This window comes from Sus scrofa, chromosome 14 (genome assembly GCF_000003025.6).
Source record: "Sus scrofa isolate TJ Tabasco breed Duroc chromosome 14, Sscrofa11.1, whole genome shotgun sequence".
Lineage (NCBI taxonomy): Eukaryota > Metazoa > Chordata > Mammalia > Artiodactyla > Suidae > Sus > Sus scrofa.
Window position 1 is genome coordinate 99164566 of NC_010456.5, and position 17230 is coordinate 99181795.

Genomic DNA, 17230 nt, shown 5'->3' on the forward strand with positions numbered 1-17230 from the left:
TGTTTTACCTGTGAAGGGTTCTTGCCAAAAGAATGAAAAAATCGAATCAATCTCCAGAGCCAACCTTCTGGGTAGAGGAAATATGGAGGAGAGAAGTTAACTGACACTACAAAGAGCCAAACACACAGATCCAGAATGTGGGATATTCTAAAGGACAATTGCTCTGATCTTTACAAGTTACTGACGGGGTTTAAAAAAAGGGGGTGAATGGGGAGAAAATACTGCTCTAGAATGTAGAGATTTCCCAGACAGAACAACTAAATGTAATGTAAAGATTCTGGATCCTAATTTATACAAACCAATTATTTTTCTACAAAAAGGCATTTAAGACAATCAAGGTATTCCATGAATTGGTAACTGCCAATACCGAAGAATTCTATTAATTATACTGAATGTACCAACAGCATTAAAGTTGTGCAGTAAAATGTCCAAAATTCTTAGATGCATACTGAAGTATGCAGCAATGAAATGACACCGTCTGGGTTTGTTTTAAAATACTTTAAAGGAGAAAAAAAAGATAAAGAAAACGTAGCAAATCTTGATAATTATTGCATCTGGGTGTTGGTATACGGAGGCTCCTTATACTGGTTTTTCTTCTCTGGGATACATTTGAAAATTTTCAGAATACGAAAACGTTTTCTAAACTCATTCTTTCAAGAACTCTGTCCATGGAGTTCCCGTCGTGGCGCAGTGGTTAACGAATCCGACTAGGAACCATGAGGTTGCGGGTTTGGTCCCTGCCCTTGCTCAGTGGGTTAATGATCCGGCGTTGCCGTGAGCTGTGGTGTAGGTTGCAGATGCGACTCGGATCCCGTGTTGCTGTGGCTCTGGTGTAGGTAGGTGGCTACAGCTCCGATTGGACCCCTAGCCTGGGAACCTCCATATGCTGCGGGAGCGGCCCAAGAAATAGCAAAAAAAAAAAAAAAAAAAAAGAACTCTGTCCTACAAAAGAATTAGATTTAATGAGTTTTCATCAATAGCTTTTGCTAACATTTCACTCCCTACTATATAAAGATTTCAACTTTAAGAAAATCATCACAGAATGGTAGCCTGAGTTGGGGTTTCTTGCAGCATGATAAACGAGTGACACATTTGGATGTGGTTTTGTGCACAGTTCCTGCCACTGATCTCTGCCTTTACCAAGAAAACCCACCAGCTATTTTTAACCAGGAAATCTTGGTTAGATGTACTGATGATTTAAACTGACTGTAAGCGCCAATACTAACCAAGCATGGGGTTGCCAACATCTGGGTGGAGCTGCAGAGGTCCTAAGAAGAAACAAGGCTGGGACTAGAGTGGAGAGAAAGGCCACAGAGCATGACCCATCAATGCTGGATTCATCTTTAGCCTGGGTTTGGCCAGAACAAACATCTACTGGAATTGGTATGACATGTGACATGCTGCTCGGTAGAGAAACTTGCCATGCACAGACTTTCTTTTTTTTTAGGGCTGCACCCATGGCATGTGGAAGTTCCCAGGCTACGGGTCAAATGGGAGCTGCAGCTGGAGCCTAAGCTATAGCCATATCCAAGTCGTGTCTGCAACCTACACCACAGCTCACGGCAATCCTGGATCCTTAACTCACTGAGCAGGGTCAGGGATTGAACGACCTGCATCCTCATGGATACTAGTCAGATTCATCACTGCTAAGTTACAAGGGGAACTCCTGCGCGTACTTTCTTTTTTTTTTTTTTTTTGTCATTTTAGGGCTGCACTCGAGGCATATGGAGGTTTCCGGGCTAGGGGTCAAATTGGAGCTATAGCTGGTGGTCTACACCACAGCCACAGCAGTGCCAGATCCAAGCCGTGTCTGTGACCTACACCACAGCTCATGGCAATGCCAGATCCTTAACCCACTGAACAAGGCCAGGGATTGAACCCACATCCTTGTGGATATTAGTTGGGCTTGTTAACTGCTGAGCTGCGATGGGAACTTCTATATAGATTTTCTTAAGGACTGAACTAAACTATCAGCTGGCTCCTGAGAACACAATGTGTATCAAGCCATCCTCCCAGCAGAAATCCACATCACTGGATCCTCAGTGACAACAAGATATTTCCTGTAACTCAGGAGCTTTGAGCAAGTGCCTGAGAGCTTTGAGAGAGGATGAAGAAGACGTGAGGCTGGCTTTCTTCGGAAGGGCTGAAGGAAGAGTAAGAAGGAGGTGCAGGGAGGCAGGATTGCTGATGGAGATGAACGGATCCTTGGGATCATTTATGCTTTATGATGGCTTCTCTATAGTTAGGGAAACAGTTTGTAGTCAAAAACGGAAAGAGTGAAGTAAGAAACCAGCTACCTCTTTGAGCACATACATATGTCTAGGAAGGAAAGGAACCACAGTAAGCCAGCAACCTAAAGAGACTGAACGTTTCAAATGATAACGACACTGCTTTAAAAATCCAAAGTGAATTTTTCAGCCCTCTTCCAAGGTTCTTTCAGAGAAAATGTCTCTTCTGGAAGAAACAAAAGTAGAAAGGGATGAAACTGAAAGGGTGTTTCACAGCCCAAGTGCAATGCAAAGAAATTATTCCAAACACATCACAGCCTTCCCTATTTTCTCCCACCCAAATCAAGGAAACAAATCTCTTCTATTTCTTACTGCATTAAAGAGCTTTAATGCAATTAAAGTATTTAAAACTAAAGCTTCTGCTAATTATTTCACAAAGTTCCAATAATCTCTGCAGTTGAAACTATTCCAAGGCAAAGGCTGGGGTAAGGAGCGCTATGTGAACCTGAAGGAAAGGTAGAGACAGTAAGAGAGGAACAAAGTACATTTTGAAGAAAAGCTTCCATGCGACTTGAGAAGACTGATACAGTGAAATGCCCCTCCAGGGAGAAGTGACCTTGTTTGGGCAGGTGGAGGGTACAAGGAGACAGGAATAGTGTCTCTTGTTCTGCTGTTAAAGATTCCCACTGTTGAGATTAATAGAAAGAGGGAAAAAATATATCATTTGAAACCCAACTTTCCATCTAAGAGAGGGAAAAAGCATATTACAAGCTTCTGGATCTTTATCAAGAGAGCAAACGATATTTTAAAAGTTTGGCAAGAAACCAAAGAGGTACACCCACACACTAAGCTTAACTGTTTCCAACACAATAACTAGACCACATATTTCCCCCAGCTGGGAAGCACTGGCAGGGCTTGGGAATTTTTGCAAAGTGTGGGGCCATACTGCTTAGGAACATTCCCAGGTGAAGGCAAAGGGACTTGAATATATGCTGAAGAAATTTTCACTTTCAGCCTAAGTCAAAGGACCCCTGGGCAAGATGAGAAACAAACAAAGAGGGAAATTACAGTGAGGAATGGTTTACCTTCGGAGAGCAGTTGAAATGCATACCAGGTACTGGGAGTGTGGTTACATACATTGTAATACACCGATACAGGTACAGCGTGCCAACTATGCAGAAAAATCTTCTGCTAATAATGGACCTAGAAAAAGGGAAAAACAGGGCACAAGGTCATGAAATTCTGCAGGTTCATTTGCTTAAAGTTTTCAAAGACCCAGCAATATAAACCAACCCCCAAATTACTTGAGAGTTTGAAATCAGAATGTTGTAACTATAGCTAATAGCAGATTAAGGTGAAGATTTTGAGAATTGATGTTGTGTGTGTGTTTGTGTGTGTTTAATATTATCTTTAAGGCCAAAGGAGATTAAAACACTCTATATTGCTATTAATTAGGCTTCATGAGATCTTAAATACCAGTTGACATTCAACTGATGTGCAAGTGGGGCCTATTCTGAGGAGGGCAACTCAGTACTTGTGGTTAAACATTCAGAGTGTCTTTTCTGTCATAAAAGATGTTCAGAAAATTACAGTGACATTAAAATGAGAATTTAAAACTTTTCAGACATTTAATGAGTCAAAGACATTAAACAACTGTACCTGCATATCCCAGAAACTGATTCTCCCGACTGATCCCTAAAAGAGCATGATGCCCAGAAAAGAGCCTGTCTGCAAGACTGTGTCCAACCGCCCCCCTCCACTGCCACCCTTACTGTGTGCCCTTGGGATAGGCTATTGACATCTCTGAGTCTGTTTCCTAATCTGTAAACCAGGGATAATAACATTAGAAGTAATGGATGGAAAATTCCTGCCATCCGTGCACAATGGTAGTCAGCAAATATAAGATTATGTGGATGAAAACCAAAATAAGCAAGAATTAGAGATATCTTTTCCATTTCAAATTTACTAGTGCTTCTAATGAAATTATTTCATACATACGTGTGGATGTGTATAGTGAGTTTGATAACTTCTCCTAATATCAAGTTTCACACAGGTTTGGCTTTAATTAGATTAACTGTATCCTTGGACAAGAACGTTCCTTCCCTCTCTACCTGTTCTATGCTGTTCTACCACAGGCCAGAATCACAGTCCTGTGGGTCTCGTCTTTCTCAACCTTGAGGAATTTTTCCTTGGCCCAGGGTAGCCTGACTTAAATAAACAAAAAGTCTCCAGAACAATGAAAAGGTTTTCCACTGAGGATACTGAACATTCTGTCACTCTATAATTGCAGAGTGTAGCTCTATTTTTATGCAGGCTAGACATCCTAGTGAATTTGTATCATTTGTATTTTTTTGTTTTAACAAGAGGAGTGGGGTGATATGTCATTTGTATAGTTCAAATTTAATTTAAAAAATAACACATGTAACTATATTAGTATTTCATTCACAACTATTCAGTTCTCACGTAAGTGACTTAGGTTGTATGGGTAGAGTTTGGGTGTTTTGCCTCTTTACCCAGATTTAGAAACTGGGTCAGAATTGTTTACCATAGAGAATGTCTTATGTTCTCTTATTGAAGCTGTGCTTGCCACCTCCACGGACAAGAATTCATCCAGCATAAAGCTGTCTTTTATAAAGGTATGTGCCTCTAATTTCAAGTATGATGAAAAGCACAGTATAATTAAACAATATAGAAAGAGACAGTGCTAGAGAATATTACTAGACTTATAAATGTCTTAACCAAGAATACCTGAAATACCAAACTGAATTTTACACTGTAAGGTACAATGATCATTGTTCTTAAAAAGAAAATGCCCTCTCTGGCCATCCTGTTCAAATAGAAAGTACTTGCAATTTTACATGAACTATAAGAAACATCTAAGACAGAAAACTGTTAAGTTTATCTAGATCTGTTCATCTCTTTAGAGAAAGAGAAACAAACAAATTGATTGCTATCACTCCAGTTGGGTAAAGATTGCTATCTTAAAATCACTTTGCCTAATGGTTTTATGGTGTACAAAAGATACACGCACACAAATACCAGTGACTATTTCCGTATCTCAAACTTGAGTCACATATGAGTGAAAGGATTTAGGATTATCTAAGCATGAGGTATATGAAAAATGACAAAGGCTGAGAAAAGACAAATTCTTTTATGAAAACTACTTTAAAAGTAACAAACATTAAAAATTCAGTCATATTTACTTTTTGACTTGAAGTGAAAAAGTCAAATGACTTTATCCATGTGACTTCATCAATATTAACATGGTGACAACTTGGAAGTGGCTGTTAGTAAGAATTTTCTGATTTTTGGCATTTACTTAATCTTTTTGAAATTAAGCTTAGAGCATCTTCAATGTATAATATTATACAAGAATCTCCTACCATAAACTTTAAAAAGCAGGATATAAAAGTGTTTCCAAAAATTGTATGCTATTAAGATATGTATTTCCTTAAAGAATTTTACACCTTAGAATTCTTTCCTGCTTAAGTTTAAAAGTTCAAGATGTGCTAAAAAAAAAAAAAAAAAAAAAAAAGAGGTTTAAAGTAGTTAAATTGTAACAAGGTAACAAAAAAGCCACAGAAGAAATCTTAATGAGGTATTTCCAGAGATTTGGCAAATGCCAAGAACAAGATGCACATTATGATTCTCAAAACTCCAGTGGGGTTGCTCTCAAAGGGGATCCATCCCTCTTTCCATGTTGGAAAGAAGTCTGGTTCCCATCTGCTCACACTTTGCAATGACCTCACAGACACCTGTACTGGGTCCCAGTTATCTATTCCTCCCCCAAGTATTTGAGTAATAGGCTCCTTACTTCTTTCTCTGACAGAAACGAATAACATTAATTGTTAAATTTGATGATAAGGAAATATGAATAAAAGTGTTAATATTTTATAGATAATTATTAAGACTTGTTAGAATAGTATCTTATGTCCAGAATGGGTAACTTTATTAAACTTTTTAATATTCCTACTTAAAAGAGGAAAAAGTACCCAGAACCTGATTAATTACTACCCAAAATAGACTGAAAACAGCACTACTACATTGTTTTTGGAGTATGATACATTGGTCTGAAATTCCAAAAGAAAACCCATGAAGGAAATGAATATATTGGAAAGTAAAATTAAAATACTGGAAAGTTCTTTCGTTTCCCACAAGCTATCTCTTTCAACTGAGCCAGAGCCAGAAGACACACAATTCTTTCAGTGCTCAGACCTGCTCTGCCAGCTCTTGAGGGAAGCTATTGGCTTTCAGAAACAAACAGGTCCTGAGACAGAGCATTGGAACTAATCGATAGCCCAAAGTAGGAGGCAATAAACAGGAGAGAGCGCACATACATCTGGACCCGGAGCAGGGAGGCCCATATCTTTGGAGCAGCCACGGAGGCCTACGCACAGTTCAGGTACCTGCTCGGACATTCCACTAATGTGCCCTGGGGACAAGGTGTATAGCTCATCTGGCACATGGATGCTGGCTGTACCTTTAACAAAGCCTCACTTGATATGGATCATCCCAATCAACTTTCCTAGAAATTGGCTTCCTCACCAGCAAGAGGATATCTTTCTTATGAATCAGAGAATTGCTCATTACCAAGGCATTTCCCCAGGCTGTTATTAACAGCTAAGATTTTGCCAAATTTCTCCTCCAGGCCAAACTTCGTGCTATTTAGTTCTTAAAACAACCTGCAGTGCAAGACTACAATGATCCTTATTTTACAGATGAGGAAATTGTGGTTCAGAGAGTTGAAGCTGAAATATAAATATATTACACAAGACAAAAAGATTTAGGCAATGGCTTTAAACTGTGTAAGAAATCCCAATTTTATTTTGAGACTGTGCTGCAGTGTACCAATAGGTGAGGCAACATCTTCACATTTAAGCTCTATTTCAAAATCCACTTAACTCAGGTTTTTTTTTTTTTTTTTTTTTTTTTTGCTTTTCTAGGGCCGCATCCATGGCATATGGAGGTTCCCAGGCTAGGGGTCTAATTGGAGCTGTAGCAGCTGGCCTACACCACAGCCACAGCAACGTCAGATCTGAGCCAAGTCTGTGACCTACATGCCAGGTCCTTAAACCCACTGAGTGAGGCCAGGGATCAAACCCACAACCTCATGGTTCCTAGACTGATTCGTTTCTGCTTCACCAAGACGAGAACTCCTTAACTCAGATTTTTTATGCAGTGTATTATGTCATACTGACACTATTCTACAAAATAATATCATTATTTTGATAATAATCATAATTATGTTAATTATTAAAATACTGAAAAAAAAATCTTCATAGATATCCAATAGTAAATCATCTACTTTTCATTACTGTTCACACAGTCTACGCCCAGTTAGATTTGCTTACATTCCCCCAATGTTTGACCAGTTTTTCTGAAATGTTATCCACTTCTCAATATTTTGTCATTCATGCATGAACTTCCACAATGACCTTCAACCTACTCTCCTAATTCCATTCATGCCTCTGTAAGACCCCTTCTACATAGAGTAGGCAGAATCAACTTTATAACAGTTAAACAGAGTATGTCCTTTAAAACCATCCAATAGCAACTACTTTGCATAAAATCCAAGTCCTTTACCAAGCCCTCGAGGCCCTGGAAGACCTGGCCTGACTCTCTCCAACCTCGCCTCCCACTGTTCTCCCCATCATTCCTAAATTCTAGCTTCAGTCCAAAGCCCTCAGTGCCCTTGAACGCATCACACCAAGTCCCTTCCGCTTTAGGTAGGACCTCTGTACCAGCCACTCCCTCTGCCTGGACGCCTGGAACCCTGCCTGTCATTCAAAGCTCTTACACACCACCTACTCTGAAGAAGCTTCCCAGTGCTATTTTCTTTTCTTTTCTTTTTTTTTTTTTTTTTTTTTTTTTTTGTCTTTTTGCCATTTCTTGGGCCGCTCCCAAGGCACATGGAGGTTCCCAGGCTAGGGGTCTAATCAGAGCTGTAGCCGCCAGCCTACGCCAGAGCCAAAGCAACGCAGGATCTGAGCCGCGTCTGCAACCTACACCACATCTCACGGCAACACCGGATTGTTAACCCACTGAGCAAGGCCAGGGATCGAACCCACAACCTCATGGTTCCTAGTCGGATTCGTTAACCACTGCGCCACGACGGGAATTCCCAGTGCTATTTTCTATTTTACTTTGCTCATAGCCTCTTAATCCCACTCCCACATTCTGCTGAAGCTAACTCCACAGAGTTTCTTAAATCGGTGTCCTCCCTTTAATTCCTTGCTACTGGCCCTGGGATCCACTGGATTATGACAACTGCTCATCACTACCTACGGAGGTTCAAATTCCAAGCTCCCCCCCACAGGACCCCAAGCTACATTATCTGTTTCATCTTGCAGACAGGAAATCCACTGCGCTGGGCAAAAGGAGCCATTCACTGTTCCCTAATCCCCTAATTTCTTGCTTTCACCAGCAAATCTCTTTACTTGGCTTCTTCTGTTATTCTGCCTGCTATAATCCTATCTGTCCACCTCGAATGCCACCTCTGCACAAAGCCTTCCAGGTGTTCCAACTGGACAGAGCCACTTCATCCTCCAAATCACTGAACTTTGCATCGATTTTACAGTATTTCTAATAGTGAGATTGGCATCAACATTACCCACAGGTTGGGTAATGTTAGGGTTATTCCTTCTATTAGAGGAAGCTCTGCAACAAAGGTATGCCTTACTTCTCTTTTAGTCCCCATGAAACTCAGGACGGTACTTAGGATGTGGGTGATGTCATGAGGTTCTCTGCTTGAGAGCTGCACCTCCCTACTCCCTCTGAGGGTCTTTCCTGCTTCTTTCCATATACGTTTCTCCTTTAAACTCTTTCACTTGTTAAACTCCTCTGATGCTCACCAATCCTCCACTCTACATCCTTTCTACACTTATAATTTAACTGACAACATTTGCTGAGATGGCTGCCTTCATCCAGTTGGGACTTGAGTTCTGCCATCCTTCTCCCTTGTCTCCCCTGTCTCCTTAGTGCCCTGTATGGGCTTTCTGCTCATCACAGGAGTCTCAGTTGCTCCAGGTGGCAGATCATGAAAACCCAGGGCTTAATTCAGTGCTTTAAGAAGGAAAATCTATAGGAAAGATTTGTAAAACAAACACAAAAGAATAAATGCTGTAGAATAAAACACAAAAGTAAAAACATATGTTCTCCTGGGAAAGCAATAACCCCTTCAGTACGTCCTGGGTGTCCAGATAGGAGGATGAGAAAGACCCAGGCATCAGCCCAGAATTGTGCCTGTACGTGCACAGTGCCACTTTGCCTTTAATAAAAACCCAACTCAGAGAGATTTTGCATCTTTGATATTAATTATTTTAACTATGTTCCTGTTTAGCATATATTATTATCCCACTTTACAGAAGGAAGAATTTAGATATAAAGAGTTTAAGTACGAGCCCACGGCCAGGGAGTCAGTCAATGAGAGAGCCACAGCAAAATTCAGGTCTCCAGACATTCAATTAGCTGCTCTTTTCACTAATGAAATTGTCAAGTTAAAAGGAAAAAAAAAAAAGTAGCTTACATATTTTTTCTAAGGTCTGTAATACAATGCAATGTTGATTACTAAAATAACAAAATAGTAGTTGATTAGTAAAATAACAAAAAAATAAAATAATAAAAGTTCAGGAATCGATCCATACCGGTTTACGGAATTTGCAAAGAAGAAACCACATTATACAACTGTTCCCACTCAAGCCACTTAAAAAAATATATTCTTTGAGTTAAATACAGATTGTAACATAAGGTATAGAAAAAAATGTTACCCTATAAGATGTGAAAGACAACATCAATATGATCTACTTGAGAGAGTTATGAAGAATTAAAATCCAGTATCCTCCATGTATACATATGTACCAAGCAAGAGCTGTTACATTTCTCATTAGTATTTTAGGCTATTAACGAAAACAGTATATGTGCATACACATGTGTGAGTACATATAATATGTATATGTGTATGTATATATAATGTAAATACATGTACGTATGCCCAGATCTTTCCTCGTTCCTTCCCTTCATCAAAACTTACCCACCTTGAACCCTATTCTTAAGGCCTTATTCAGTCACACCCAGTGTAACTTAACAATTAATGCTTGCTCTTAAGCTAATGGACCACCCTTAAAAGTAACACTTTCTTTCCAACAGAGAGATGGTTTCAGGTGGAGGTAGACACTAGCTTATCATTCCTGTTTTGTAGGTGAGGACACAATGCTACTACAAGTAGTTCAGTAATTTGACCCAACCCACCCCAGCTAGTAGGTGGCTTATAGGGTTAAGATGATCTTAAACTAGTGAGGTTTACAGTATAACTGAATGTTTAAATACCATTGCCATGATAGGGACAGGCTTGGGCAGGGGATGGATTTGGTGACTTCTAAACAAGATCATGAACAATTAGACAGACATCCTGGATGTTTTTTCAAGGCAAGAGGGAAAGAGATGATTCCTGGTCATGCTGTAAAATATAAAGCAAATATAATACTACCTAAAAATACACATGTGTAGATTACATATATATATGCATACAGAAAAATATTAAAAAGGAATATGAAACCAGATGTTAGCATTATTTATCTAAGGCAACATGATAAGTAACATTTTTTTTCTTTTGGTTTATCTTCTAATCTAATCTACTACTTGGCTTTCTTTAGTGTCATAAATAAACATTAATTCAAAAACTAATTTATTTTAACTATGTGTTTATCCTTTGCTATCCCCCTTTTATCAGTTAAAAAAGCTTCTTGTAATATTTATGTTAACTTAAAACCTAAGTTGCTAGAACCACTGAATTTAGTTTCCCTACAATTCCTATGGGTTAGGACCTAAACTGGTAAAAGTTAGGAAAGGTGAAAGCAGATAAGACCATTTGTTAATGAACGTGAGAATGAGAAGGGAGGGACAGTGGAGAGGGGAACCCATCACCTAGTGCCTAGAGTGACTGTTCTCCCCCACTCCAAACACATCCCCAGTGGAAGAAGGTGAAGCAGAGGCCTGCAAAAGCCTAGGTCTGGATTACATGGGAAGGTACTGGACAGTGAGGTGCCCCAGGAAAGAAAACAGGATCTCAGCCCAGGTTCTGTAGCCAAGATGGACAAAGGCGTCAGAATGAAGGGGAGAAAACTCGCTAGAAACAGTGAGGCAAAGTCTAAAGTTGGTCACTCCGGCAGTCTTCAGTGGAGAAGGGTGGCTGCACTTGGTGGCAAAGGAGACTTCCCAGCCTCGTGATGAGTAGGGCCCATGCCGCACACAGGACGCTGTAGGACAGCAGTCAGCAGGACTTTCTGCAAACTACGGTGGGACAGCAAGACAGAAGAGCTTTCAGGTTTGGCAGCTCTGTCTCGGGGCGAGTATGAGTATCTCTTGGATGGTGTTTGACTCATAAACCTTATTATCCAATAATGAACTGATCTGTTTTCATTCTATCCATGCTGCTAGCATTGAATCTGTGCTGCACTATCTGCTAAGAAAATAAATTTCCAGAGGACAGGTGCCTACTATACCAGGACATCTCTAGACTGGATTTATACTGAAATATCCTGTGTGGAACCGTGGGCAAGCCATCAATTTCTCTGATGTTATCTTCTCAATTATTTTTACTGAGACAAGAGAATAAACACTGCTTAAGAGTTGATTCGATGTATGTAAAAAATTCTAGTTACTCAAATGTATGGAATCTGCCATTTGAACAGGGCGATACTGATTTTTGACAAAATGGATGAAAAGGAAGAGAAGATAACAGACTGAGAAAGTATATAATAGATGCAGCAACATGTAGAGAAGGAGGGGAAAGGATGGTCCCGAGCTTTCATCTTGTTTTATGGCTGGAGAGGAATATGACAGTTTACCAGCCAATTAAACAAAGGGCTAGATGCTCCCCTAAAGCTGCAATAACATGAATTTCTATCCTCACGAGTTTTATACAAGGATAGAGTTTGGACAACACACATTTAAAAAAACTGAGATGTTACTGGGAGAACAAAAACTCCCCAGAAGATAACCTCTATATAGTTTTGCTTATTGCTGCATCCCTAGCACCAACCTTCAATAATTCGTGATAAATTACTAAATGTAAATACGCTCTGAAGTGCCACTAGAGACTAGCCTCGTGGTCCACAGTGTACGGTCAATTTCTTTCTTTCTTTTTTTTTTTTTTTTTTTTTGTCTTTTTGCCATTTCTTGGGCTGCTCCCGCGGCATATGGAGGTTCCCAGGCTAGGGGTCTAATCAGAGCTGTAGCCCCCGGCCTACGCCAGAGCCACAGCAACGCGGGATCCGAGCCGAGTCTGCAACCTACACCACAGCTCATGGCAACACGGGATCGTTAACCCACTGAGCAAGGGCAGGGACCGAACCCGCAACTTCATGGTTCCTAGTCGGATTCGTTAACCACTGTGCCACGACGGGAACTCCCCGGTCAATTTCTAATAAAGTGAAACCAGCCTTAAAAAAAAGACTCTTGGGGTTCCCATTGTGGCACAGTAGAAATGAATCTGACGAGTATCCATGAGGGTGAAGGTTCGGTCCCTGACCTCGATCAGTGGGTTGGGGATCTGTTGCTGCCATGAGCTGTGGTGTAGGTCACAGACACGGCTTGGATGCTGTGTTACTGTGGCTGTGGCAAAGGCCGGCAGCTGCAGCTCCAGTTTGACCCCTCGACTGGGAACCTCCATAAGCAGCGGGGACAGCACTAAAAAGAAAAAAGAAAAAAAAGGGGGGGGCGCTCTTCTGGAACTTGGAAAATAAATTCTATTGGATAGGAACCTAGAGGGACCTGCTTCATATCAAATGATTTACCTCAATAGCTTTTAAGAATTTCACCTAATCAAAATCATCAGAGACTGAAAAGCAATTGCAAAATTGTTGACAATAACTGTGGAGATTAGAGAGGAAAGAGATAAGTACTTTGATCCAATCAACTTAATGTGAAAAGAAATGCTGATGAAATTAAGCTGGGGTAAAATGAAAGAGAAATGTGAATAGAAAGTCTAGTCTGTTGAGTAAGACACAAACCAAAACAAAAACAAATATTAAAAAAAAAAAAATCAAATTAGCATCTGAGAGCAGCGGCTGCCAATCAGCACCAGGACACGTCCTTGGAAATTGGATTCCATTCACAGAGAAAGGCAAATGCGATAAACTTTCTTATGTTAGCAGGAACCCTCCTAACAAATAAGCCCTTTGAACCCAGGGCATTTATCAAAAGACAAAATACAAAATAAGTTTTTCCTGAAGTGGTCTCTGACCATAAAAACACACTGTGGAGTTCTCTTGTGATGTGGTGGGTTAAGGATCCATTATTGTCAATGCAGTGGCTCAGGTTGCTTCAGTGGTGTGGGTTCCCTGGCCCTGGGAACTTCCACATGCCGAAAGCACAGCTAAAGAAAACAAAAAAAACAAAAAAAACCCACACACTGCAGCCAAATGTTCTAAAAATCTACTGAAGTACTCTTAAGAGTGTAATCCCAGGAAAGCCACACTGGAAAACTATATCTGTTCCTTCACGTGGGATCAACGAGGCCTCTAGAAGCGGTTCTGCATAGAGATGGAGAGTCTTAAGCAGAGTCTGCCAACACTGTTTCCTTCTCTAGTTCCTTCCCTTTTGGTGTGAGATCGATTTTCAAAAAAAACCACTTGGCCACACTACCACTCTCCCTATAACGCTATAAAACTGTTTATGCCAGAAAGGTCTACCCCATGCCCCAAATGCCTCAACCCCTAAGCTCTTTCAACTCAACCCCACATCCCAACTATTCAATGTCTCCTTTTTACCTCTTCACATCTTTTCATCAACAATGGACCAATATAACCTGCAATATTTAGCTCATTCTTATACCACCCACTCACACCCCGCAACTGATTAGGCAAATATCTGATCCAAAAGCAGCTCTGATACAAAACAAACGCCAGGACAAACATGTCACCTGACTTTGCTCTGAAATAAAATACATTCAAGCAAAGTCATGAGAGCTCCCAAATCAGTGAATGCTATCTTATTCTCTCTCAGAATTCATTCCTCATCGAATTCCACATAAAATTCAGAGATGCTGGAGTTCCTGCTGTGGCGCAGTGGTAACGAACCTGACTGGATCCACGAGGTTGTGGGTTCGATCCCTGGCCTTACTCAGTGGGTTAAGGACCTGGCGTTGCCTTGAACTGTGATGTAGGTTGCAGACGTGGCTCAGGTTCCGCGTTGCTGTGGCTCTGGCTGTGGCTGGCAGCTGTAGCTCCGATTTGACCCCTAGCCTGGGATCTTCATACGCCATGGGTGTGACCCTAAAAAGCAAAACAAAAAAAAAAACTAAATTCAGAGATTCACAGAGAGACCCCAAAAAACTTGTATGAGATACTGAGAAGCTCGCCCAGTGACTATAAGAAAAGAGTTCTAAATGTAATAGAAGCCATGGCTTCTAGAATTCAGCACTTCTAGAGTTCATCCCTTCCCACTGCTCCAGCACAAAATACATTCACTGGCCAAAAGTAAGTGAGTCTAAGCTGTGATCATCTCCCCCCAGACCATCTGCAATGGTGTCCTAACCTACTGCCTGCTGCCAGTCTCGTTTCCCCACTCTTTATATTGCAGCCAGAGATTCTTTTAAAATACACATCCGTCCACATCACTCTCCTCTAACGACTTATCACCACACTTGGAACAAAAATTCTGACTCTTTTTCTCCATGGCCCATGGTGCTGTCCACACCTCCCTGACCCTGTGTCCCCACTTTGTCCCACAGGATGTTCCTCAAATAAACCTCAATGACTTTGCACCTGTGCTGTGTCTCTTCTCTGGACTCTTCTTGCCCCCAAACACCTATATGGTATTCAGATGTCTGCTGCTCATCGGTCACCTCATTAGAGGCCTTTCTAATCACTTGATCAAAAAATACCACTCCCTGTCCACTATCCCCAACCCTCTCTAACCCTTCACACTGCTCTATTTTTCTCCATTTCTCTCACCACTAGCTGGTATGACATATTCATTTGTTCACAGTCTGTTTCACCCCAGCCAGAATATAAGCTCTGTAAGAGGACTAAGGGCCTCTGCTCAATGCAGCAACCCCAGGGTCTACTACAGTGCCTGGCACATGCTAGGTTCTCAGTAAATACAAATTAAATGAATGAGTGAATTTCAAAGGAGCATTTTCTAGGTGTCAGATGCAACAGCCAGCAGTGGAAATATAAAGATGAATGACAGATGAGATCTAGTCTTTTCCCTGGGGGAATTTAAAGTCTAGTGGTAAAGGGGGAGTTCCCTGGTGGTTGAGTAGTTAGGAGGCACAGTGCTTTCACCACTGTGGCCTGGGTTCAATCTCTGGTCTGGGAACTGAGATTCCACATTTAAAGAAAAAAAAAAGGGGGGGGGGAGGCTAGCAGTGAAGGAGACACATAGACAATGAACAGAATGGAATGTGATAGGACCTTGGAGTGCTGGAGGGAAGCCCTGGAGGAGAGTAGCTAGAGATGAGTTCCGACAGCCTGCGTCTGGATCATGAAGGACCTTGGGCTTTACACTAAGGAACTAGGCCTCCAGGTGAGCGCCCGCTACACATCACTAAGGAGGAATGGAGAGAGGTAACGAACCTAAAATAACAACTGACAGAACTTAGTGACTATTTGTAGGGAAGGAACTGAGAAGTTCTAGCTTTCTAGGAAATACCACTGCCCAGACAGGAGAAAGAAGTTGAAAGAAAAAGACGGTAAGTCTGGTTTTACACAAACTGAGTGTGAGGTACCTATAGTCACACTAAGTCATGGTGATCTCTCTGGCAACTAGAAAATCCTCGACTTGGAAATTCTGCCATCCTGCTCATGGCCTTCTTCCTGGTGGGCATTCACGGTGTCCTAATGGTGCTGAGCCACACGTTTCACACGTAGGTGCCACTAGGTTAGCCACAATTTAGTCTGCATGGCACGTCCTTACCAACGCTGTCAGTTTAACATAGGCTTTATCATGCTTTCTTAAAACAAGGGATACCTGTTTTGCAGTGAAGTCTGACACAAATGCAGAGATTTCCCAGGAATTTTTCCTAGTCAGTGGCTTGAAAGTCCAATTCTAAATGGGGAGACAACATTATTTACAATTTTAAAAATCAAAAAAGTTCTCAAGGACAGGCATTATTGTTGCTTTCCACTTCACAACGGCATGGGACTCTCACGTGGACATGTGTATATATAAGCATATATACATACAGACTTGAGGGGCAGAGGTTAAAAAGGAAAGGAGGCAAAAAACTTTTTAAATATAAAAAACCTCAAGCTTATGTTTAACAGTAAAGAACAACTTGTATACAACATAGGGATAGAACCAAAACGTCACAAAGTCACAAATTCAGCATCAAGCTTTTCTAGCACCTCAAACATCTGGCTGAAGAGTTTGTTGTTGGGAGATGTTGCTCAAATTCCAGAGATCTCATTTCTCAATAAGTCATCCTCTATAGTTTCAGCCTCTGATTCTTCTCTAAAAAGCAGAAGATAAAGAAGCAAGAAGGAATAGGCTGATTTTTTGGAAAATTTTTTTTGGCTGCACACCCACGACACATGGAAGTTCCTAGGCCAGGGGTTGAACCCCGTGCCACAGCAGTGATGCAAGCCACTGCAGTGACAACACCGAACCCTTAATCTGCTGTACCACGAGAAAACTCCAGAAAAGGCTAACTTTTTAAGGCCCCAAGACTCTCAAAATCAAAGTAAAATCAAAAGCCCCTTTAGAAATTACTGACAAAAGAGGTTTACCTCCTAGAAGTTGTGTACATTCGTGGAGTTGTGCAGTAGACTTCCTGGTAGAGGCTGAGGGGAGGGGTCAAAAGCAGCAGGACAAAAAAAGCGAGGGGTTATCGTATTTATTTATTTATCTTTTGGGGCCGCACTGGTGGCATTTGGAGGTTCCCAGGCTGGGGGTCTAATCAGAGCTAGAGCTGCCGGCCTACACCACAGCCACAGCAATGCCAGATCCGAGCTGTGTGTCTGTGACCTACATCACAGCTCATGGCAACAGTGGATCTTTAA

At 41.1% G+C, this 17230-nt stretch overlaps 1 protein-coding gene across 10 annotated transcripts in view; it reads right to left on the minus strand.

Annotated features, from left to right (window-relative positions):
• SGMS1 (sphingomyelin synthase 1) overlaps positions 1 to 17230 on the minus strand; it is a 310846-nt gene that overhangs the window by 17300 nt on the left and 276316 nt on the right. For all 10 annotated transcript variants that reach the window (XM_021071757.1, XM_013983509.2, XM_021071761.1 and 7 more), the window contains 1 exon segment: positions 3314 to 3431. In XM_021071757.1, the coding sequence (XP_020927416.1) occupies positions 3314 to 3431 (118 nt within the window).